At 48.4% G+C, this 26,313-nt stretch overlaps 1 protein-coding gene across 1 annotated transcript in view; it reads right to left on the reverse strand.

Annotated features, from left to right (window-relative positions):
- Arnt2 (aryl hydrocarbon receptor nuclear translocator 2) overlaps positions 1 to 26,313 on the reverse strand; it is a 147,212-nt gene that overhangs the window by 81,284 nt on the left and 39,615 nt on the right. Inside the window, exons 3-5 of the mRNA XM_026784429.1 lie at positions 21,058 to 21,105; positions 14,239 to 14,452; positions 10,869 to 11,082 (exon numbers count right to left, since the gene is read on the reverse strand). Of these exons, the coding sequence (XP_026640230.1) occupies positions 10,869 to 11,082; positions 14,239 to 14,452; positions 21,058 to 21,105 (476 nt within the window). The remainder of the gene's footprint in view (positions 1 to 10,868; positions 11,083 to 14,238; positions 14,453 to 21,057; positions 21,106 to 26,313) is intronic.

The raw sequence follows: 26,313 nt of genomic DNA on the forward strand, positions 1-26,313 counted from the left end.
CACGGACCGCAGTACACAGCATGCTGAGTACAAGTAATACTGTGCTCACGTAGAAATGGCTCTCTCCCGAGGCCACTGACTTTACTGCTACCTACATTCACAGCCACGTGGCCCCATGGCAAGCAAGTCACAGAGGGAGAGAGATGAACGACAGGCGGGGTCGGCCCCCACAACCTCACTGTGTAGAGCTCTCGTGATTCTCAGGCCGCAGAACACGTGCACTGGGTCAAGGTTAAAGAACAACGTTGTAAATAGCTCCCTGGGGAGTAATTTATGTCATCACTCGAAGGGGAAAACGGCAAGCCATCCATGCATCTTTCCATTGGACCAATGCCCAAGCACGCAACTGGCAGAGGAGGCTTTTTGTCCGGGTGGAAGCAAAGAATTTACAAAAATAAAGGGGAAACTGGATGCAGACGCTTTCTTCAATTAGCATCCAGCGAAAAGGCAGTGAAGAGGAAGGACCGAACTTGTGCGTGAATTTCCACTCAACTGTGTGCCTTAGGTTTAGGTCACGCCGCCTCTTGTGGAGATGTGTGTCATTCTGTGGTGAAGCTGGAGGGGGGACTATTTTAATTTTCTCAAGCATGCGGGGGTTTTGCAATCAAGCTATTTTTAACCGAAGGCTTCGCCAAAGTCTGACCATCACGTGAGGTTTTTACCAAGATCTAAATCACAACACCAGGAAGCAATGATTCAGTGTGTCTCAAAACGTTCCAAACAACTCAAAATAATTATATCTTCCTAAAAACAATACTATTCCTGGGCTATTTTTGTATTTTTGTCAGTTTCTTTCTTCTTTTTTTTTTTTTTTTTGGAGGGGCCGGAGTAGGGTGGACTGTGGACTCCCTGGTTTGAGTATCAAGGCTGAAATAAAAGATACTTAAGAAATGGAGATAAGCAGGGTGTTTAAAGTGTGATGCTGAGCGGGTCTCCATCATGCTACGCATCTTTATCATTCTGCCTGTGGGTGAAGTAAAATCAAAAGCAGCCTTTTCATCTTAAATGTTCCCTCCTAGGCATAGGGCAGATTAGACTGCACTTGTGGGGACCTTCCTTTAATTCTTCTGTTGCCGTTGTTCCCAGACATCGTTTTAGGATGTGGCAGTGCTTAACCTCTGGATCGTGTTGGAGCCACAGATTTTTAAAAATTCAGATTTTGGGACTGGAGTGGAGGCTAAGTGGTTAAGAACACTTACTGCTCTTGCAGAGGACCTGGGCTCAGATCTCGGCACTCGCGTGGTGGCTCACGTCAGTCTATAAGTGCAGCTTCAGGGGATCTAAGTCCCTCTTCTGTCCCCATAGGCGGCACCAGGCATGCACGTGTCTGGATGTGCTTCTGCCAATGCAGTGGGGGAAGCTGGCTAGGACTCAAGCGTCAGGTAGTGAATTGAGTCAGAACAAAGGAAGGCAAAAGAAGCAAGACAGAAACTCAGAATTCAGGCAGATATGAAACATGAGCAAGATAATGACAAGGTAGACTGGCTGCTTGGCTCTGACAGGACCTGGATTCCGGTCCTAGCAGATCTAAGTAGGGTAGGTAGAAATATATACTCTTTATCTCACCTAGCAAAGACTTAAACTCACTGCAGTTAAGTGGTCTGGCTGGAAAGCAATGAAGAAGAATCAAGTGAGAAACAGCAGAGGGATGGGGGAGCATGGCTTCAATCTACATCACGTCCCCAGCTGAATGGGCTCAATGCCAAGATGTTGAGGCAAGCAGGGTCACATGCCACCTCTATGACTGCAAGACCCAATCTTAGAATTTTGATAACTATCGACTCACAAGGCAGGGTTGGGTCATAGTTACAGCATTTACAGCCCTGAAAATGCCTACTTCTGAGCAGGTCACATTACAGTAGTGGAAGCAGGCAAAGACGCTAGGTTGAGTCTGGGGGGGGGGACCATCATTAACCTCAAACTCACCACAGGAAGGGATAAGTTCTATGACTGGACTCAAGAAGAGCTCAGGGACATGAATGGGGGTTTCCAACTCCTCTATGGCCAAACTTCCTTGTGGTAGAAACAATTTATCCATGAGCACATAGGACAACTCAAAGTTGACCCAAGGGGCCATCCTATCTGGTTACAGAAAGAACTAGAGCCATTGTGTCTCCTCCTCTGATTGTTCTTGTTTGTTGCTTTTGTTTTTCAAGCTAGGGTCTCTCTGTATAGTCCCAGCTGTCCTGGAATTTGCTCTGTCGAGCAGGCTGGCCTTGAACCTCAGATTCACCAGCCTCTCTGATTGGTTTGTATGCCTATAATTCTCTTGGATATAACTACTTCCTTCTATCTCCACTTTGTTCCCTGGACTTTGATTTAATGTTATACTCCTCAGATGTACATCCTTACAGAATCCGTGGGCCTTCTTTGAAAATAAGGTCTTTTTAGATGTAATGAGGTCACACTGGATGAAGGCAGGTGTTAGTCCAATATAACTGGTGTCCTGATAAGAGGTGAATTTAGATACACCAAGTGATGAGAGAGGCACGGAACAAGAGGCATCTATAAGGAGAGGAAGGAGGCTTAGAACATATTTTCACCCCGAGCCCACAGAAGGAACCAGTTCAGTTTCACACTAGGGTTCCAGAATTCTGGTCTCTAGAGCTGTAAGAAAAGAAGTTCTTTTGTTTAAACTGTCCCAGTTTGTGGCTACTCATTATAGCAGCCAATGGAAAACATCACACCACCTAGCCCTGGCCTGCATCATCTCTCTTTCCTAGACGGCTTCCACACCTGCGTGGGCTGATTCCTTCCATCTTCTGAGACACACCCCCCACATCCTCCCGAGATGAAACCTCTATATCCTCCTGAGATGAACTCTGCCTCCCACACACAGCCAGTCTGTCTTCCCATGCCCATCCTCCACGCTGTGGCCACAGTGAGCTTCTCACATATAACAGGGGGCACAGGTTCCCTTTGGCCAGAAACCCTTCAACTCGAAGACTCTGGGAAAAAGAGCCACCCTCACTCCACTGACAACCTTACCTGGTTCACCCTTGCCATCTCTTACCAAGCAGCACTCGCTCACCCCACAGCCTTCCCCAACCTGACTAGACCAGTCCAATGCCACATCACTGGCTTTCGCTGCTCTTTAGGACTTTGTCCTATGTCCCACCATGTTACATGAACTAAACATGATCTTTCTCTGGTGCCTGTTTCCCCCTAAGCTGTAAAGACCACAAGAGCCTGGCTACTTTGGTTTAATTCATTCCCGTATCCCCAGCACTTAGCATAGTATCTTGATAAAGTTGGTGCTTGATGGAAGACTGAATAAATGGGACAGAGAGGATGAGAAGTCCGGCTTTTCTCCCTGTACTCCTTCCAGGCCTGTGCTGACAAAGACACTTTCAGGGGACAAGAAATTAAGCAGGGTGAGCAGGGACATTTGGAAGGCCACCCATCTACATTAGTGGCTCTGTGTCATTCTCAATTATTAAGAAATGAATGAAATACTAGTTTCCAAACAATCATTACGCTGTCCCCCACAGATCAGCTCTCAGAATGCTCTGGATTGGTCCTTAGGGGATCTGTATCTACAGATGAGAAAGTGTGTCTGTCTGAGTTAGTTTTCAAGGTAAAGATTCACGGACTGCAAATGTCACCAGGGCCAGCTAACCAAGGGCAGGACCCCCCACCTCCCCTAACTGCCTCTCCATGTCCCCATGACTCCTCATCTCCTCTTTGGTCCTGTGCCTGACACCCCACTGGATCATCTCATGGGACTTCTGGCAGCGTGCTAGGAAAACGGCTCAGCTGGGGTCTGCAGCGTGTGCAGAAACACTGCTCCTGCTTCATTTGTTGTGACACCGCCACGATAATGATCCCGGGCAGCTCAGGCTGGAGCTCTGTCCGGATTCATGAAATAGCTTTCAAGATAAAATAGGAGCAAAAAACAAACAGTTCCAGGGGCATCAGCATGCGATGTATTCACGAAGCCAAACAAGGCAGGTTGTGTAAATATTTAACAACGAGAAAAGGAACTGAACCCGCTCCAGAGAAACATCTGGGATGGAAAGCACTGTGGTTTCCAGCGGGAGTGTCTGTGTGGAGAGGCAGAGCACCTCGCTGTGTGTGCTCGGCTTTATGCTTATGTGTGCTCACTGCGCACCTCTGACAGCCCAACTCCGAGCACTTTCTCTGCTGCTTACGTGTTTACTACATAGCTGGGCAATTTCCAAGGGCTTCACTCAAATGTGCACGCTTTTCTAACCATTAAGATGTTACATTTTCCCCTTCAAACAACAGAAACTCAATAACAGTGTTAATAGTGGAGATAAAATCCAGAATTGTTTTTTTTTTTTCCTTCTGTGTTACCTAATATGGCAAGAAATGGCCTGCTGAGTGTGCTTAGGGTTTCAGGTTTTGGCATTAGTCCAAAGACTAAGCTGGGGCATTCCAAAGAAAATAAACGATGTATTTGAAAATATGGTTTTCATGAAGTTACCTTCATGACTGACAGTTGGAAATACACCATCTTCTTCCTGTACTGATACCACAGGGTGGACTGCATAGTTCACAGAACTCCTGTGGGACCAATTATCTGCCTCACATTCTTCCCCTACAGGACCCAAGTGCACGGCTCAGTTCCACATAATCTGTCTTGCCCTCTCTTGTAAAGTGTGACCAAGGGAGCCCAGCTGCCTTGGGTGGGCTGAGACGGAACGGGGGACAACCGCTACTATTTTCCCAGGCCCGCTCATCCCATGACCACCCTGTCTCAGGCTGCTCTATGGAAAGCACCTGGCTTGTACTCCCAGGGCGGCAGTGTAGGTATCCCTGAAATTCTCTCCTATCTCACAGTGAGGCAGGTTGCTGATGGTGAGAAGGACACCCCCTGAAGTCCTGGCCGCATCCTCGAAGAGCTGGGCTTAACAAGAGAACCTGTGTGAGTTGCCAGGGCGGACCCATTACCTCATACCAAGTATGCATGCAAAGGCTGCTCCTGACCCTAGCTACGACAAGCACCCTTTCACCCCTTCACTAAACCCTTCAGTTTCCTTCCAACGGGATTGATGTTAGTTTAGTGTATCTACTGTTTAAACCAGAGAACTACAGAGTTGAGTGGGTTTGCCGGGGGGGGGGGGGGGGGAATCTGCCTTCATCAGTGAAGATCCCTCATGGATTAATCTATCACCGGCTCAAAAATCTGAGTAGATAATCAGGGGAGTGTAGAACTATGGAAGGTAGAGACTAGCTGGGGAGTGTGTCATTGCAAGAACGCTATGGAAAAACATATCTTGTCCCTGGCTGCTGCCTGTCCTTCCCCCATCTCTCCCTCTCCCTCTTCCTCTTTCTGCTTCCTGGCCCCTCCAAGGTGGCAGTCTCTGTCACATGATAGTCTCTCTGCCTTAGTCTCAAAGCAATGGATCCAGCCAATCACAGGCTAACCCCCCTGAAACTATGGGCTGGACCCCCAAAACCATGAGCCAGAATACATCTTCCCTGCTTTTGCTGTGCAAGAGTCTGATGAAAACACAGGCCTTTGAGGAGTTCATGTTTCAAGCAGCTCTTAGAAGATTCAGATGCTGACAGACCACAGCACACTCTGTCTAAATCTCACCAAGATCAACCCGACCAGTACGGATCAATGTGAACAGAGTTCCATAATTAATAAGAAACTTGACAGATTCTATCTCCTACCCTTCCAAGGTGGAACTTAAACAGGTCAAAAAGCCTAACAAGATGGCGTCACTAAGTTGGTAAATCTCAAAGTTCAGAGTACATCTCAAGGACTGGGGACATGGCTAGACAGACTGCTTCATCCTAGCTTCTGATTTAGTGGGTCCAGGGTGAGCTGAGATTCTCATTTCCAGCCGGTTTGAAACCTGATGTTCACATAGCTGACAGGGAGCCTCTGCTGAAGATGAGGACCTTTGAGGGCAAGGAGGTGAGACACCCAGACTGTCCACTCTAATCACACAACTCTGACACTACCCACCTCCCATGTGCCCCTGAGCCTTCAACGCTATGCATGCCTGGCCCTGGACTGCTCCAATTGCTGGTGCTGCAGAGATACTGGCAGCAATCTCTATGCTCAGGACTGAAGTGATGCGAAGGAGGCCATCTCTGCCTTTGTGCCTCAAGTCATCACCTGGGCCAGGCTCCCTGGCCAAACCCTGGGCGAGGGTATCTGCCAGTTCTCTGCAAGGGATGGAAGCTGGTAGTGTGTGTGGTTAGTCTCTACAGGGGTAAAAAATGCCATAGAAATGTAAGTGGATTAATTATAGGTATTAATATTTTCACTGTTAGGGTTGGATGAGAAAATGAAAGTCACCAAGCATCCCCAGAGTCCCACAAGTGTCTTCTTTCCCAGACAGGCAAAGAGACTCTTGAGTGTGTAGGTGGCATCTTGAAGCTCTCATGGAAAATGCCCAATGAGAGGCTATAAGCACAGCTGGCTGGATATGGCTCCCTGGTGGCGGGCTCTTGGAGAAGCTATCTGTGCCCAGACTGGAGCCTGGCCCAAATACTGTGATCCAAGAGTCAAAGCATCCCTGGATTTCAGCAAAGCTCCAAGGGAGATAGGAAAAGCTTAATCACAGCTGATTGGGATGAGTGACTCACATACTGGGGCTTTCCAGCTAAAACCTTGGGGACCACCTCAGCTTGGGTTCTCCCCAAAGTATCACAAAGAATCTAGGCTGCAACAGTTGGGAAATGGGGGCTGATCCACAGACAGAAGCGGGGAGTGTCTTATAGGATGCTGGAGAGGATGCATCCCACGTGACCTGTCCACAACTGTACAAGACAGGTGACTGAATTAATGGATGAATGGTCATGGAAAAAGGAAAGGAAAGAAGGGGGGAGGGAGGAAGGTAAGGAAGGAAGGAAAGGAAGGAAAAAAGGAAAGAAGGAAGGAAGAAGTAAGGTAGTTTACCTGTTTCATCCACTTCTACCACTGATCAGATTTTTTCAAAGTTATTCCCTATACTGACTCAAAATGCTGACCTAATTACCTGAATGCAGGAGAACCCTGCAGATCCCTCAGCACAAGGCAATGCGGGGGGACATGGGCCAAATGGATTTCCTCTTGAAATGCCCACAGATTAACCTCTCCCACATCCTCTTTCTGGCTGGAGAACCAAAACCTCCCAGTGAGGTGCTGGGGTCAGTGGCAAAGCGCCACCTGTTTCTGCTCACCAGGATTAAGGGTTTTCCAGAGTTCAACCACCAGAAGACAGAGAATTGGCTCCCTCCCTCCATGTCTCCAGGGTAGTGTCTCTGCTGCCCCCTGCTTGCTTTCTGAACCTAGAGCTTGGGCATATCCAGTTACAGCTAGATGCCTGTTGTCACCTGAAATGCCCTGGGCGTTTCCACACCCTCCCCGCCCCCATCCCCACTGAGAGGGACTACTCAGACCACTCAGAGCTCCAGTGGCTATTTCTGCAGGCCCCTTGTCCACAAGGCACTACTTGCTCTCAACAACACTCCCTCCGCCATCAGAATCACCTTACACACCACTCACTGCTCAGCGTCCTTCCTTCCTCAGAAGTTACATCAGCTCAGGAATCCAAGTGCCATGGACGGAGAGGTAGCCTCAACCTGGCTCTGAGGCTCCTTAGCCCTCAGGATGGGTCAGAGCATGACAAAGCAAAGGGGTAGAACCAGAGCTAAGAAGGACAAGCTTAGAACGCTCAGACTTTGACAGAAATCATCCTGCCGGATATAATACTGCACAGCCAGAGGCCTCACACCCAGAGCTGTGTGTAAATGTGAGGCCGCTTGAAAAGCCCCACGTGAAACAAAGAAAAGCCGGGGCTGGAAAAAAAAAAGACTTGATCAATTCATATTATCAGATAGTTATGCTGCATAAAAGCTACTGTGGATACTGGATGAGTTAGCACTGAACCATGGCTCCTAAGGGAAGTTCAGGGTTAGCTTCCCATAAGCCCCGGCTCATGTTTATGTCAGGCAGTCAGTACAGAGCCTGGTTTTATGAGGTCTATTTAAAAACTGGCATTCAGCGGAGACTGCCAGTCGATGAACATGATGCTCAGAATGGCCAACACTGCAGCTAGCGCCTGGATACAGGCAGTTGGACGCGCCCCTCCTTCCTCCACAGGGGCCACTACTGCCTTGGAGCCCTGGTGACAGTTCTTCAGCACAGCCCTGGTCTTGGTCCCTCTCCTCCTACAATTTTCTAACCAGTGGACTAGATCCTACTTGGAAACCTTTGAGAGAATAAAATCGCAGCAGGAGTGAGGCTTAGGAATCTCGTGTGATGGGGGATAAGAAGAACGAATATCAAAGAAGAAAGGAACTTCCAGGATCACTAAGAAAAGACCGACTAGAGAGTGAAAATAAGTCTCCCAACTCCCTCTCCATGGCTATGTCTATGTCTGACATTGCCGTTGCTATCTGAGGGCGTCATTGTTGTCTCTCCCTAGTATTAGAGTCCCGCACTCATTCACGGAGGAAAGATCAGATCACTGCAGTGGCCCAGACTACTGCTGCGCTTCCCAGGATCTTCTTACTGCCCTGGTCACACTTGGCCAGCTATGGAAAGATTTAGCTCAACGAAGAGCCAGTTAGCAACACCCTTGAACGGAACCTGCCCTGCGCTTGGCCACCACTTCCCCTGTCATCTGCCCCAGCTAGGTCTCCTGAAGAGTTTGAAGAAGCCACATCTGGTGACCAAATACAGAAAGTCTGGTGTGTGTGTGTGTGTGTGTGTGTGTGTGTGTGTGTGTGTGGCGAGGGGGACCAGCTCTTTCCAGAGGTGATTTCAACTTTAAAACCAACACTTCCTGGCTGACCTCACAGTTCCCAAAGGGAGCAGCAGCATCTTTCTAAGGTTGAGCTTGCCTTGTTCTTTTATAAGGGTGCAGAGACAGTTAAGACACAAACTCTGTCCCCACGTGAAATCGCCCCCCACTAATCACCAGCACTGAGAAAATGACCACCCTTCCTCAGAAACAGCTCAACTCCTGCCAGTTTGGACACCACCAGACTGGATTTGACTCTAAGGATTAGGGGTGGAGTTGTGAGCCTCCTTCAAAAAGTCATAGGTTGAGGACTTAACTCCCAGAACCTCACAACATGACTGTTTTTGGAGTAGGGCCTGTAAAGAGGTAATTAAAGCAAAGACGGCTGATATGACTGTACTTCAAGAGCAGGGGAAATATCAGGCATGCACACAGGAAAAAGGTCATGGAAGATTCAAAGGGAAGCATCTGGAAACTAACGAGAGGTCTCAAGAGACACAGCCCTGCAGATACCATGGTCCTGGATTAAAATAAATGAAATGCTTGATTCCAACTTCCCTGGTTGCTATCCTAATCCCCAAGGTCATGAGGACAGAACCTTGTGACTGTGCCATCCTTCCTATCCTGTGAGGACACAGCTAGAAAGTCCCAGAAAGTGGCCCATCACCAGACACACTTACAGCTTGATTTTTAGACTTCCTAATCTCTAAAACTGTGAGACACTATTGATAGAGATTTAGTGTGTGGGTACACACACACACACACACACACACACACACACGGAGAGAGAGACACAAAACTTTCATTTTTATGTGTGTGGATATGTCAATGTGAGATCAGTTGTCTTCAAAGGCCAGAAAAGGGTCCTGGATCCCCCTGGGGTTGGGGTTACAGGCAGTTGTAAGCTACCCAGTGTGAGTACTGGGAACTGAACTCAGGTCCTCTGGAGCAGCAGCAAGAGATCTTAGCCACTGAGCCATCTCTCCGGCTCCATGTATGGATTTAAAGCTAGTGGCCCACAGTGCTTTGTTGCAGATGAAGTGGACTAGGGGGTTGAAATTCCAGTCTCCACACTGTGAGAGAAAGTCAGTTCCTGCAGTTTGAGTCACCCAGTCTGTGACAAATGTCACAGGGACCTAAGCTGACTACAGTGAACAAACAGCGGCTCACTTATTCACTAGGCTGTGACATGCAAAACATCAAATTTAGCATTGCACTAGACATGAACGTGAGAACCCCAGCAGCGTACAGTGCAGTCAGGGAGGAAGACAGCACAGATGCATGCTATATAGAAGGCTAATATTTTGATTAAACAAATCTATAATTTTGTTATCAAATATATTTGTTCCAATTTGATTGATACCTTCGGCAACAACCAGAGAAAAATTAAATTTGAGTTTTGTTTGCTTATCCATGAGAAATAGTAGATGAATACAGAAAACTGCACCTGGCTGAAGCGCAAGCCACACAGAGAGCCATATCTTTCACACACGCCAGACATCTACCAGTAATGTCAGCTTACCCTGAGTTATCTGTATTTTGGTGATAGAACCCTCCATCTGATGTCACATGACTGTCACTGAAGCATTCCACAAAAACACACAAGTGACAAAACTTCCTGAGACTTTGTTTCCCCAACCAAAAATCATTTTCCAGGCCAAAAACCATGCTTAATATTTGTCACCTAAAGCCATGCCAGTTCAGTAGGTTCCCACTTTTATCTGCTATGGAGTGTTTTATTTCCAATCCACTTCCCCCAGTGAATTCTACACATCCGATTGCATGTGTTTATATACAGAGGTGATTTTTGAAGAACTTGTCTGTTATGTTATGGCAGAATGACTTAGATGTTTCAATAAGGAACTGTATTTCAGGTGGCTAAGGCCTAGGTTGTAAGTGATGGGTATCATACTGAGACATAGAGATCCTATGGGTCTCACCAATGTAGCAAGAACACCTCCTACTGGGTGCATACATTAATTACAGGAAAAATTTCAAAAACCAAAAAAAGTGACTCTAAAAATTTGAAGGAAGCCCTTACACAAACTTAATAAAATGTATCACCTCACCTTTAGGATATTTTGTGACTTCCAGCTTTCTAAAGTGTTTATGGGATAAACAATTTAAGGTCAAATGGCCACCCACATGAGTCACTCTTACCTGTCATGGAGTTTTCTGAAGTGCACAGCTGCTCTCTCAGCTTCTCCACGTCATCAGGGTGTACCTGTTCATAGAGGGTGCTCCCAAACCACTCTGACTGTGGCTGGTTCAGAACAGGAGTGACGGAATCAGACACGTAGATTACTCTTCCTGTCTCAGCTGCCACCACAAACAGAAATCCATCAGCGGCTTCAAGAATGAGATGCTTCAGTTCCTGGGGAGAAAAAGTCATGGTCAGCAAGTGTATTGACAGATCCGGGTCAATTATCTTCTCTTAACTAGCAACCTCAGTTTCCTTTGTGTACCTATTCATTCTGGCGTGTGCGTGGTTGTGTCAATGAACGTCACTTCACCTGGCTAGCTTATTTTCTAGAGAAAGACCCAAAACTTGCACTGTCTCTAAAACACACTGTCTTCTCTTAGAGAGCGTGACTGGGGGAGATCTCTAGCATGGAGAGATGAGAGACCAGGCAATGATGATCAAGAGGGGCTGAGCTGCCGGTTTCCTGAGATACTTTCCTCATGTACTGAAACTTCAGCTAGCTGTGACACTGCCGAAGGGCCCAGAACCCAGTTGTACTGCACAGAAGATGGCAGGAAGGAAGGAGAATGAGATGGGGAGAAAAGAGGAAGAAACAGACCATGAGGCTTCCCACTGTGTGGGGATACTGCACTCTTGTTCCTGAAGCCCTGCTGTCACCCCAGGGGGCCACAAATGTGGTAAACCTTGCTAAACTAGGACAACCATGCCTAAAGGCAGCTCGGCGGTAACTATCCATAGCCTGTCACATCAAGCTAAATAATGAACCTGGGTTCCTGGCCTACAGGAGGTGTGGAGCTAACCCTCCACTAGAGTCTGTTCCCACCACTCCAACTTTCTCACACCATCCAGGCCCCAACGAACAAAATCATCCTTTGGGATTAGCAGTAAGCCAGCATTCCCCACCCCAGACTCAAATGTTTAAATAGAACCTCACGATGAATGGTTACCACCCGATATCAGGGGCAGCTGAGAGGAAGCCAAGGATAGAATCTGGAACATTTGGTCAATCAGAGTGACCTCTTAGTGGTCAAGAGGGTCTAAGAGCCCAAGTCCCTAGAAGACCTTAACTTCTGGAGGCACAGTCTAAGAACTCTGTGGCTTGGGATTGACTCAAATGCACTCAGTCTGGGATACCAAGGTGGATGCTGACAGTGCAAACATTTTCCAACCCAACGCTCACTCTGTCAATTTCCCATGTACACATCTGCTTCCTGTGTCTCTTAGATGCTTCCGCAGTTCTAAGAACATCAGCATTCTCATTCACCATGTCAGGAAGATCTTCCCAACGAGAAGATCCTTAAAAAAAACATGGGATAAGATGTCTGGGAGGGAGAAAGAATTCTATGTCGCCGGATGAGGCTGCGTGGCTTTGTTTACGCATGCATGTTTTAACCCAGTTTGCAAGGACAGCAAAGATCTGATGGGATGGAGCCACCCTGACCCATCTCTTCCCATCCTCTCCCCTGAGGATCAGCATCTCATGACTCATACATGGCCTTTCCTCCTTCCCCCAGTAAGACAGTATGGGTTTGGGAGTAGGAAGGATTCCATCCATGCCCATCCACTTAGCTTTACAACTCTGGCGTGATACTTATTGGCTCGGGCTTCTGATAGTTCATCAAGTTTACTTTCAGTGAAATTTTTGGAGGTTTAATGAGCTTCTGGTGTGCAGGGCTTACACAGTAAGTGTTTACAGGGCTCTGTAAATGGACGTGTGACCAAGAGTGGCACGGAGAGGGCACACGAATGCGTGGTTGCCCTCTCTGCCGTCCCCTATAGATGCGTAGAGTCCTTTTTGTAAGGATTAAAGGAATTTGGAGACGCTCTCTGTACTGACCCTATAGTGCTAGTGATACTTAAATGAATTTCCAGCAAGTCATGTCTCTCTGTTCATCATTTGTTACAGCAACATCCCCATGCTAAGCAGTCTACACGGGGATGCCTTCCCCATTACATCCACAGAGCTGGGGGGGGGGGGCTAGCACGGTTTTCATCTTTATAGAGATATGGGAATGAGGATGGAAGCCTGTACCTGGGCCACCATGCTCCACACCTCTAAGACCAAATATGACCACTACCTTCTTCCTGAAACCCTCAACGCGAGGGATCAAGGGAACCCTGGGAGGATTTCAAAGGGGTCAGAGGAGGTGAAGTATCTGCCACCAAAACACCTGCACCGAACAGAGGACAATGGCATCGGTTTATCATCCTCGTTCTTCTAGACCTGTAGCCACAATGCGGACAGATGCTCTGTGCCACACAGCTAATGGTCCCTCACGCCTTCTCCACTCCTCCCTCTGTTCACACCGTGCACCCCTTAAAAGTCCCCGGCTGACTTCTCTGTGCCCATTCTATGGCTCCTTCACAGCCTCTGTCCTGAGCACAGTCCCTGGTGCAGCCCAGTCGCTTCCACTCGGTTTCATGTGAGCCTCACTTCCTGCCTTATTAAACAGTCCATTACCCAGGATGCCACCCACGGAACCCTTGGCACTTCCAAATGAATACTCCTGACAAACCGTGTCATCTCGCCTCTTTCTACGGAATCCCACTGGCTCATTTACCTTAGGAAAGTTATGGAAACTAGAGAGTCAAAGCTTCATGTATGGCTACACAAGTCAGCTAAGGCTCTCTCAGCACTAGCTGACGCTCGCTGTGACCACCGCGTGTAGGACAAGGACCTGGAGCACAAGCCACCTGGCTCATGCAAATCTGTTTACTAATGCTGTCTTGCTATTTCATGTATTTCTTCCCCCAAACCTAGAGTTAAGTCTAAAGCTCTGAGGGTAGCACGGTAGAAAAAAACATGGTGTAAGGGGAAACCCTAGCAGAGCAGCAGGTCCTTCTGTAAGCAACTGATCAGGGGAAATCCCAGCTTTGACTTCACCTCTCAAACGGTGATGAAGAACCGTGGCTTCACTGGCTAAACTAAAAAGAACAGCAGAGAGAGATGGGACTCGGATCGGGACCACGAATGCCTGCCGGTGCTGGCTGTGATGGCCCTGTCGCCATCATGACGGCTCGGTGGCTTTCATGGCACGACTGTGCTCTCGTTACTCTCGCATACAGGAATTATGACGCCAGTGCCACTCTCCTGTGTCAGCACCCTCCTCACACCGCTCATGGGGGCATGTGGGAGATAAAAGAGCAGAAAACAGAGATCTGGTACTCTTGAAGAACACTTCTTGCTGAAGAATGGAAGCACACATTCTGGCTTTTACCTCTCCCCCAAATCTGAACTCCACGTTCCCATGGAATTTATCTCAGGCTTGTGACCCAAAGATGCTCCCCCACTTTGACCACAACACCGAAAGGGTAACGCTGGGGCACCTGCTCAGTGAGGAAGGAAGGCTTGTATGCGCCGTCAGTGGATTTGTTCCCGGTGCCCCTCATGGACTTCATGTGTGAAACCGCCATGCGCAGTATGGTGAGCTTGTCTGGCTTCCGAGCCAGGGCACTGCAGGTGGGAACCATGTCGGAGAGCTCCGTGATATACTGAGTCATCTTGTTCCGCCTGCGCCGCTCAATCTCACTGTGATTCTCTCTTCCCAGAAAGCAAGAGGTCAGGGGGAGGGAAAAGAGAAGGATCAGACCAGGGTCAGCGGTCAAATAACACACTGCTAACATCAGGTGGCCAGATTCCTAGGTCTAACTCATAAGGGCTAAGTGCTTTGGTCCTTGTGGGTTGAAGCCGAGCCCTGACACCTCTGTAAGCTCTTGTCTATGTGTGGGGAGCGTGGACCTCTGTGGCCTCCTTCTCTAAATATGTCATGGCACTTCCTAAATTGCCCACATATCTATGGATTTTTCCTAGACATCCAAAATTAAGACCAGGAACCATGGAAGACCAAAGCATCCTAGCAGGCTTTCTGTGCGCATCTTTCTGGGTGATTTAAATGGAAAGTCTGGGCTCGCAGCTATGGAGGCAGCTCCTGACTACTTACACATGTGATTTTTGATATACTTCATGGTATGAAGCACTATAAGATAGCCTCCAACTTATGCCCCTTCAATTTTTTTTGACGGTGATAGCCCATTCCATAAGCACTGTGCCTCATAAAGCGCCCGACCATGACAAATCCCCACACAGTCAAGCTGCTTTCACTTTCCATACAGCACTCGGTATATTGCACAGCACCTCGGCATCCGCCTGTGATGTAGGGATGTGCTGGATGCTTAGGCAACCAAGACTGCTGTGAGTATTCTAATCTGGCCAAAGGCAGCCCACTCCAGGCTGAGATGTGCATCAGGGGCTGTATCGCATGCTTTCCTCCTTAACAAAATCCTCAGCTGAAAATAGGCTTGCAGTACCTAACCCTGTCACAAGCCTAACAACACTCTGTATCACTAAGGAGACTGTTGATGATGTAGATTCACTTCCAATAAAGCTGTGAACGCGCCTTTGTTCTACACCCAGTGCATTTCCCCCGCAGCGTGGCATAGTAACAGAACAGGTGTGACCCCTTATTAACCAATAACACCAATTAAAAAAAATAACTGTGGGGGATTACCTAACACCGTCTCGGGGATGCTTACAATGAAAGTCTAACAGAAGGGCTGGGAGACTATTTCTGTCTCGAGTTATTTATTACCTTTAGGTGCAAAAGAGAGTAACAGCCAGCCCCATTCAACTTAAGAGAAAAAGCTGTTCCCTGGGATGAAATCGTGTCTAAAAATATGCCCCATGTGTACTGCTGCAAGGACGGGGGAGGACTTGGTGGCTTCTCTGGGGAGGAGAGTGGCACTAACAGAAAGGAAGATCCCCAGGCAAGGCTGCTCCACACACTGCATGTAGGCATCAGCATCACACCCCATCCTTCCAGGAAGCAGAGCGGCATGGCAATCAGGCCCGACGGTCTGATGGTGTGTGTGCTGAAATGTGTATGCTGCATGTACCCAGCAGCGGTCCCTGTGATGACCTGCTGTGAGCCTTCTGGAGCAGATCCTCCGTGCAAGGAGTCCCGAGACAGCCCCCCGTGGGGAGAGGATGACAGAGAAAACAAGGAAGCTCAATGTGGTCTTCAAGCAGCCAGGGCATTACGTTGGAAGGTGCACTGTGCACAGCAGGAGAGAAAAAGACACAGAAGTGGGGGGGGGGCTAGAAGAGGCTGGGGGCAGTGCACAGAGATAGACGTATGTGGCAATAGGAAAAGGAAGAGTGTTCTGGAGATAGGGTCCCTCTTGGAGGGTCCAAAGGAAGACTTAGGATGGGGAGGATGCATCAAGAGAGGAAGAGACATTCCTGTAGGATGGGCAGACCTGGTGTGAGGGGAAGTTGAGGAACTTGGAGGCTGGGGAGCAGGCCAGAACACAGTGAGGAATCTAATGGAAGCCAGGCCAATGGGCCCTGATGTTTTAGAGGTTCACAGGTGGTGGATGAGCTTTGTAGGATAGAGGAGGAAGACAGGTTAAGACCAGTCAGCAGATTCCTGGGGCCAACCCCACCAACCCTACTAACTGGAAAGATGTAAACCAGCCAGCGAAGCACCAATGCTTGCGTGCATGGCAAAGACCCTCCGTGTCAGTAAAGTCTACATCCTCCAGGCAGAAATGGGCAGAGTTTGCTAAGTAGGGGAGAAAGGGCCAACCAATAAGAAGAGGTTGAGGTGGGACACCTACAAACCAGAGGAAGGAAGGGATGCAAGCAGGAATTTGGTCAAAGGACTTCTAGCTCTTGAGCACAGGCCAGAATCTTGCCATAGAGAGACTGGAGACCCTCTACTCTCATTCCACAGCCACGGAGCAGGTCACGTGGTGCAGACCACACTTTTCAGCTGGACATTTGCTCACGAGACCCAAGGCAGGGCGAGCTCCCAGAGGCGCATACTCCTACCTTGCCAGCTCACACTTCCCGGGCCACCCAGAGAAGGTGGTACTCGGAGAGCTGATGAAGGAAGAGGAGGCCAGACAGGAAGCTCGGGCACTTATGGGAGAAGATGCCTCAGGCAGGACCCAGAAGTCCCTCCCTCCACAGCACCTGCCTGCATCTTCCAGTGAGACAGGCTTTCTTCTCCATGCGGTGCAATATCCAAGGGGAATCTGCCTGCCCTGTCTGGAGTCAAATTGACCTGGAGTCTCTCAGTCTGACCTTCGGGATTTGGGATATCCTGCCAGCCCCATCCACTTCTCCCTGAATCCCCTTCTCCATTCCAAAACAGATGCTGCCACTCAGCACCTCTCTGAATCATAGGAACACTATGCCTACTCTGACTTATCTCAGGGCCATGCTGAACGAGGGTTCCTTCACCATGAATGTCCACCTGTGGCCAAACTCCTACAAAAACCTCTTGACTCTCCTCCCCTCCCCATGCCCATGCTCACTGCCCACTGTGGCTGACACCACCCGCCCCCTCCCACCTTTCCTTTCCCGCCATCTCAGACCTTGGATTGTCACCAGACTGACAGTTCTGTCTGACGCTTAAAGTCCTCAGTGGTGGCTCCCAAACCTAGAGTTAAGTCTAAAGCTCTGAGGTAGTGTCTGTGGCAACCAATGGGACCTTATTACCGTGGACTAATTTTCTCTATAAACACTGGGAGTGGGCTTTGTGAGGTTCTCTGATCGATCCATAGATAAATTCAATTTGTGGGCTGAGGTGTAAAGAATAAACAAGGTAAGATCTAAAAGCTGAAAATTCCATTCACTGACCAGTGCAGGGAATGATACAATAACCTTGGGTTTTATGAAATAAGCCTGAGCTACTTAGCAGTATGCCAAAAAGAACTGAGAACGGCCGGTTGCCCGGCAATAAGATCTGAGAAAACAAGTGATATGCATTGATGCGTATGATTTCATTTTGAAGCCCTCAAGGATGCAGAGGTGAGGGAATGCCACCTTGTGAGAAGAGAATGACACATCCCAAGGCCCTGTCTACTGACCCTAGTTTATCTTATTCCCCCAGGGAAAGGGACAATGGGATCAATCTGTTATGTCTGGGACTGTGGTGTCAATGAGCATCCATAACTGACAGGGGCCAGGCAGCAGCAGTAAGGAAAATCTTTCTCTATGTATGAAGGAGAAGGGTCAAGGGCTCTGTCATGAGGACAGAGCAGGAGGAGGTGACACCTCTCTGCTGGACCAAGACAACCTAGGGCTTTGCCTTAGAGGACAAGCAAGGAAATCGGGGACAAAGACAGAGGTAGTGCTAGGTGTGTGGTAACTTGGGTTTCTTCTCCAGCTCTGCTGCCAAGGGGGCCTCTCCGGTTCACTCAGCAGTGGGACATCCATCACCCATCTTGATTAACATACAGAAGGGGGAGGTACTTTGTAAAGTCTCCCACTGACCACCAGGAGAGGCCGATACAATCTCTGCATTGCTCTTCTGTGACCTAAAGGTAAAAGGTCATATGGGATGGTGTGACGGTAGGTGACAAAGAGGGCTCCCTAAACCGAAGTCTCAATGAATACACGTAACAACCCAACCCCAGAACCCAAGACGCTGACGGCAGGATTGAGAGGAGCCATGTAGTCACGGGCTAAGACTGAGTGCCTCTCATTGCCTCACCAGGCATGGGGGGGAAGGGGTCCATGGGAGTATAAGCGGGCAGCCCTACAAGTATAAGGCACGTGGAGACTGTGGTATGTAACCTTGACTTCTGATGATCGCTTGGGAATGTCAGCTGCCCCCATGCTGAAGTAATACCTGAGATGCCACTTGCTGCTGGTGGCAGCTGATGCCAGCCACAGCACAGGAACAACTTGGGACATTCAAGAAGGATGCCATTGTGTGTTGCCCAGTGTTATGAGAAGGCTGGGGCATCACTTGTAATACAGGATGCTGACCCTTTGAGGGAGGAAGGGCACCAGGTCCTGGTGTCCTTTAGGGAGGTTGATGTTTTTCTCTGGGGTGTGAGCAGAGTCTTCTAGAGGCAGAGAGCCGCATCCCTGTGAGTTGATAATGGAATTTAAGAGGAAAACAGGAGTCAAACCCAGTGCTGGTAAGTGGAGGCTGTTTCCTTAGGCTACGCTGGGGAAGGAAGCCAAGCCCCATACTTCCATTCCTTGAGAAAAGCAGGGAATTCTCACTAGACTCCCATTGGGGGACAGAGATTATGATGCTGCCTCTGCCCAGATGATGAATCAACTAATAAGGATGGGAAGTGGCTTGCATCAGTCTCCACGCTTTCCAGGGCACAGTTGGGGACTGATTGTAAGCATGGGAGAGAGGTCTTAGAGTGCACCTTACCAAGGCTGGCAGCAAACATCCACCTTCCCCCTGGATGGTTAAGTGGAAGGTAGGGGAGGGGACTTGCTTGTCTCCCCAACTCAGAGCGACTCAGACGTACCCACAGGTCCATCAGCCGTGGATTATTTCAAATGCCCTGTTGTCTAAGTCAGTGGCCTCTGGGGTCCCATGAACCCAGCCGCATAAGTAACAGCACATGTTGGAAGTACATTCCATCTCTCTCTTGTTTTTAAGGCCCAGAGGAAAGGATGTGGTTGAGAGAAGCCAAGGTCTGAACTTAACTGGGTAACAAGTGACTCACTGGCAGGTTCAGGGCATTACACAGCATGGGGTGGCCGCCGCCTTACACTAGGGCCCAGTGAGCTCTGTGTCCCTCTGCTGTTGTTTCATCGACACTGATATGTCATATCAAGCAAATGTCACTCCATGTTTCTCTTCCTCTTTTTGTCCTGAGACCCAGAGGCATTGTTTCCTGAGGTTCACATGCTATGGTATGCAGTCTTGAGGGGGAACTTTGACACAGAGGACTCAGCGTCATTGTTTCTGTCTACAGAAAGGTTGTGAGTGGCCAGTGCAAGCTTTGACAGAGGAGAAGGGGGACATTTCTGAGGTTTGCTCCTTTCCAGGAAGAGATCACTCCTTGCTATTAAGACAGAACTTTAGATACCAGGGCATTTAAAGTGGGTCCAGTCTACACAGGAAGAGATAATCCAGTTTTGTTGGTGAAGCTCACGTGTTGTTTTGATAGGAAACTTCAAGGTCATTAATGGGTTAAAAAAAACGTGTTCTCATCTCTCATGCTTCAGTTGAAGAGGAAGCTGTGGAATGGATGGATGAGCTTGATCTCAAGGGTAAAAGTTTATGGGGGTGAGGAGATAGTTACTGTAGACTAGAAGATTCTGGGAATCCCTACAGAAACGAGGCATGGGTCCCTCCTGCATTGGTAGAGAACACTGCTTAATCCACAGCTACCATTTTGGTTATGGGTAAAAAAGAACCCAAACGATCTGCATGGAGAAAAGTAGAGAGCCAGCCCAGTGGACTGTGTGGACATCACACTCCTCAAAACCGCTTCAAACAACCAAGGCTTGTCAGTCCGAAGGTGGAGTATGAATATAACAGATGGGCACCTATCACCTGCCGTGCGTTTTCTACGATCAGCAGTAACCTAGGAGGAGGTCGGAGTGAGGGGGGGCAGCAAGGCAAGCCCTGCCGGAAGAAGATGGCACAGACGGGGGTTATAAGAACGGGAGAATGACATCTTCCTTCAGCACGCGTACTTCCAAGTGTCCCACAGTGCCTCAAATGAAACAGACTGAGAGAATCACAAGTCATGATTCTCCCTTGCACCCCCAGTACAGGTGACTTAGGAGCTTTCCCTGAAGGTGGGCTGGACAGTGGCTCGCCCCCACAGAGCAGCTGAAGACACTGTCATACACCCCGTAGCTTGAGTGTGAGGATCTTGAAGCCAACCTCAAACAGGCTTACACGTTCCTTGTATTTCTCCTAATTTTCCTTACTAGAAAAAAAAATGATTCTTTTTAGAGAAGGTTGATAATCTTTAAACTTAAGCCTTATGTTTTTTCGCTTGTTTGTTTCAGGGAGCCCATTAAAGTTAGTGACCATTGTTAAATGTAAAAGCAAACAGAGTTAAGAACTAGGCATCACTCCCCTCTTCTTTTGCTATGCCTTTTGAAGACCAGGGTCTTGCTAGACAGCTCAGGTTTGTCTTGAATTTGCTCTCTGCCTGAGATTTCAAGCATAGAACACCAGGCCAGGCCAGGCTTGGGACATATCAGGATTGTTAATAACTGCTTACCACTAGGCCAAATGCTGGCACTAAGCCAAGCATACACAGATGGTCAAAATACAATGGTTTGCTCAATGACAAGAGGCACTAAGTGCCTATGCCTGCCGGGTCATGTGACTGCTGGCTACTGGCTTAAGAAAGGCAAAGTAAACTCACCTCGAAAATTTACTGGGACCTTCACCATCTTCATCATCGAAGTCCATTCTGAAAGGCCAAAGTCACAAGTGAGCAGTGGTTATGACTTTTAGGAGACTGTAATTAGTATCATGAGCTGTGGGAGCAGGGGGACCCTCATCCCATCCCATCCATCACTGTGCAGTGCTTCCGACATTTGCTAAGACGGTAACCCTGCAGTCTCAGGAAGAAGAAAAAAAAACACAAATCACAGTATGTGCGTGGTTAGTTTTCTGGTCAGAAGTGGGAAATACTCAAGTCACCTTGTCCCCCTAGAACGCTTCTCAGATCACCAAAGGACAGCCCAGTCCACGTTGGGAGAAAACATCAATGTTTCTTGTCTCCCAACATCTTTGGGGCACATGGTCCCCTCCACATCATGTATTCCATATAAACACTTCATTTCTAAAATGCATGGTATATTGCTCAAGGGACTCAGAATCCAGGAAGCCCAAAGAGTGATGAAGAAATCCAGTGACCTTGTCTGGGAATACTGCTTGTGACTTGGTGAGTCTCCATTGAACCTCAGGGCAAAAGTCATTCCAGACAATCATTCTGTCACACCCAGGACCAAATAGGAGGCTGTGGAGAAGGAAATGGCCATTTGATATCAAAATCACTCAAGCAAGTGGCTGTCTGCTCGCCGAATTATTCTTCAGACCTCTTCTTTACTGGGGCTCCCCTTGTAAGCATCAGACAAAGTAGGGGGGGAATTCGTGCTTAACTAACATACCAAATGTTCCTTCTCAAAACCCCATATTCCTCTCACGTCAGCAAATAGTAGGCTGGAAGATGTTAGGGCAGAGAGGGAACTTAACTATCATCAGAGTACTCGAAGTTTTTGAGGAAGAAAATGAGACACCTACAGTAAATGTGGTCTTGAGATGGCATCTCGGGTCCTGAAGTGTCCTGCTTGATCTAAGTCTGTCTGAAGGACTTGGTGAGGCCTACCCTCGTGACCCAAACAAGAAGGGGGAGGGTAGTTGCAGCTATGTCTGAGGAATCTCATGTTTTAGCAGCTTATTATGAGAACGGAGTGTGCTGGGAGACACAGTGAGATTCTGTTCAAACAATAAAGAGTGGAGGGTGTGCCAGAAGGCCACAGTTATAGATATCGGAGCTTCTGCTTCTCGCAGGGGAGGTGACCCTCATTCCCTAGTCTGTAATAGGTGACCCAGGGAAGGTACAGGGCACCTAGGTCACCAGAAAGCAGTCCCGTTACACATGAAGAGCCATCCTTGAATGCAAACCCCAAGACGGGCCCCAGTAAGATGTATGGTGACCTCTAGGCTTTGAAACCACTTGGGGGACCTAGGAACTACGGTAAGATATGGCAAAATGAAGGGAGAGAGGTTCGGAGGACAAGGCAATTTTTGCACGTCTTTGTCCTGGGTTATGTACGGTGGAGTCTGAGCTGACGTGATTTTGCCCAGCATTGCCTGATAGGGGATCTTTAGTCTTCAAAAGCCAGTTGTCCTAACACTAAGAATAAGAGATGGGAGGAATGATCACAAAAATGTCTCTGTACAGAGAGAAAAGGAGATGGTCAAAAAGAAGGACCACACACATGCCACCAGGGACGCAGACATTCAAGGTCCTCACAGCATCATTCCGGAAGTCCAGCACTGGACTGCAGAGCTGTGTATAGGACAAATGGGGCTAAATGTGGGATTCCAAACGAAGAAAACTCATTAGTGCCCTGTATAATTACTGAGCTATCTTCTCACCTTCCTGGAAATTCCGTGTGGGGAAATAACCACCAAACTGAGGCCGGTTGAATTTTGCAGAACCACACTGCCACCTAGTGCTCATAAAGCGAAAGATCAAATTCTTTGCCTACATAAAACAAACCCACCATATATTCCGAAGAATTGTGCAAATATTTATCAAATGTGAGTGTGAGGTGCATAAGTTCTCTTTAAAATTCTATTCCGTTCAATCTGATATCAAAGCTCCTATAACAGTGTGTGTTTGTGTTTGCCTGTGGAGGTCGAGGACTCTTTCCTTCTACCTTGCGAATCCACTTATCTAACTTAGGTCGTCAGGCTTGGAAGCAAGTGCCTGTCCCACTGAGCCATCTCAAGGTACTTTGATTAGACTGTGATCATCACACTCCTACAAAACGCAGCTGACTAACCAGCCCTCACTCAGAGCCTAAAGACCAATGAGATGTTTGGGGTGACCAAGGACAGGGCATTCTTGGGATCCACGGCTTCAGTGCTGAAGCAGTCTCAACTGATAGCCATTCCCCTATGGAGCAGATAAACAGGGAAGTAAAGGGCCACAGCTTGGCCGGGTGAGCTGCAGATCAGGCTAGCAGAGGGTAGAAGAAAAAAGCCTAGTCTAGACCCCGAGTTTATTGGAGTTCATTGGGAACTTGAGTCATGATTTATATATAAAAAAATAAATACCAAGAAATTATGGCTCTCATATGTGCGATCACATACATGCAGCAGGGAGAGAAACTGCACCCACCACCTGTGAGTGTGCATGCAGTCACATGCAGCATGGAGGGAAACTGCACCTGCCGCTTGCGCATGCATGGACTCACTTGGCAGATCATGCTTAGTAATCTGGAGAAGCATAAAGTGGACCCAGCCCAGGAGATAAATCAGGACCCCACATGATTGCTGAGGTCTTCAGGATCATTCATTCTACACAAATAGTCTCACTAGCCTCTCAGGAACACACACACACACACACACACACACACACACACACACACACACACACACACCACTGCTCCTGACTAAACAAAAGACCTCAAACAACACTTGCCCCAGGAGCACTTTCGGGTCTCTGCCACCATGTCCAACTTTAAATATGACTGCAAGAAGCTGCGCCTACTTCTTCTGCTATAAAAAGGGGAAGTAAATCATCCTTTCTTTTATGTCTTTTATGTTTCGCTATTATTCTGAAACATCTGGATAATAAAAGAAATCAAAATACGACTTTAAGCCTGCTTGGATTCACTCTGAAACACACAGCAAGGTGGATGGGTGATCCCAGTCTTCAAAGGGTGAGCCAGGAACACACTTGACCCCACTTCCCTACCAGTGACCCAGGATAAGAACCTTGGATGGGCGTTTCTGAGCATAACTGTGTGAAAGGGAGGCAATGAGGCTCTCGCTAGCAATGCTTTCTAAGGATAACGGTGCAGCAGCAAACGTGAGCTTTTGCACAGCATGCGCTTCTGCTATAGCGGACAAGGAGGGAAGGTCATTCTAGTGTGGCTGGTCAAATAGTGGCTAAAATTAACAATCCTGGGCCTGGCCATGGGTCCCCAAAACACAGCAAAGTGACAGTGTGTCTGAAAATGTTCTCCCTTCTGGCTCCCTTACAGCCTAACTACACATTTAAACATCAACCTCTGTGTGTGTGTGTGTGTGTGTGTGTGTGTGTGTGTGTGTGTGTGTGTCTCCTCCTTCTCTCTCCATTCTTTCTTTCCTTTAATTTTTAAGAGAGAGAGAGTGTGTGTGTGTCTCACTATGTAGCCCAGGCTGGTCCTAAACTCTGGAGCTCCCTGTCCCCCAGCCTCTATCTAAGGAGTGGTGGTCTGCCAAGCAGTGGCAGGAGCGGCTACATTCTTGCCAATCCCTGCCTGCAGCCCCCACCCTCCCTCCATCCCAGTGGGTAGCTTTGGAGTAGGCTCAGCTTATCACTTATCATTGCCACTTCCTCCCTGAGGATGAAAGTACCTGAAAGTTTGCCCTGAGGGAGCCTCCCTTACCTCTTGCTGAGTTTAGGGGGGTCAAGAGAAGAATGTGTGTCAGGTGACTTGCTTCAACTCATTTCTCCCGCGTGTGGATCTACTTTGGAGAGAATCTGAAACCTCTGAACTTTCCTTCACCTAGCGACCTAGCTGCCAGGCAGAGAGCAGTGCCCTGTGGAGATTCTCACTGCTAAGCCTGTTAGTGACTTGGGAAGAAAGAACAGCCAGGGAGAAGACTCCCAGCACAGGGCCAGGCACACATCCGGGAAGAGCCAAAGTCCTCAAGGGGTCAGCTCTAAGAGGCAATGCAGCACGAGAGAGGTGTGCACACTAACCTCCAGGAGCATGACTGTCGGTGGGGTGGGAGAGCAAGGACTTGGAAAGGAACGGGGACAGAGCACACTAAGGCTGATTTTTTTTTCCCTCCTGACACCCCATCCTCTTCCATTTCCCTCTCTTTGAGTCTCTTCAGGGGTGTCCCACGATCTTAACAGAAGGAGCAGTTGGAGACACCACACTGCTGATAGTGACGGCAGACAACAGTCAGCGCTAGCCACAACACAAGGCCTGGGTGGAGCATCTGCCTGTTGATGCACACGGCCTCCGCCGGCGTCTCACAATGGAAGGGGTCATTATTAGGTGAAGAAAATTTTAAAAATGCAAGATGTAAGAATGACTACGGAAACCTTCTTAGAGTAGGGCGAATCTCTAAGTCATGGGGCGTTATGCCCACCACCTGACAAGAGGAAAGGACAGGTGCCAGGCTTCCTGGTGAAGGTCCAGTTCCTTGGTCTGCCCTCAGAGAGCCCCACCTTCATCTTATGGCAGTGAAAGATCTGGATAAATCCAGACCCCCCCCCCAGCAGGAAAAAATAGAGCCAAAAATCTAAGCAGGAAGAGAATCAGAAATCTAGAATTAGCTGGTTCAGTGACTGTTGTTTCAGCAACTAGCTGAAGATAAAGTTAGATTGTAATCTTGAGAATAATCTTGAGAAATAGGGAGTTTCTCCCTTGTGATTATCACTGGTATTTTTGGAATACTGTGTTTCAGGAACTAGCTGATTATGTCCTGGAGAGTGATTTTGAGAGGTAGGGAGTTGCCCCCTGGTGATCATCACTGGTATTTTTGGAATTTTCTATGATGCCCTCCCTCCAACAGAGAAGGAAGGGAAACAGCCTGTGCGGTGACACAGGACACAGGACAGCCGTGGGGAAATCGAGGCTTGTCATCATCCCTAGTGCAATGCAGAAAGCAGGCTGTTCTCCAGGATTGGGTTAGGACCCTGCAGACCAAGGCGGAAAGCTGCTGGGGGATGCACACCAGCCCACACCATGAGGAGACAGAGGCTCCCCAAACCCCCAGCACAAGGAGGGCCCATGGGTCTTCAGCATGGGGTGGGACAAAGTATGTTTGCTTAGACTTGGACCAACCTAGAGTTGCAGGGCACACTCTGGTCTTTTCTGGAAAAAGACGAGAAGGAACAATGGAGCTTCTCTCTCTAAAGAATGTGGGTTAAGATAGTAAC

Source organism: Microtus ochrogaster, chromosome 22 (genome assembly GCF_000317375.1).
Source record: "Microtus ochrogaster isolate Prairie Vole_2 chromosome 22, MicOch1.0, whole genome shotgun sequence".
In the NCBI taxonomy this organism is placed as follows: Eukaryota; Metazoa; Chordata; class Mammalia; order Rodentia; family Cricetidae; genus Microtus; species Microtus ochrogaster.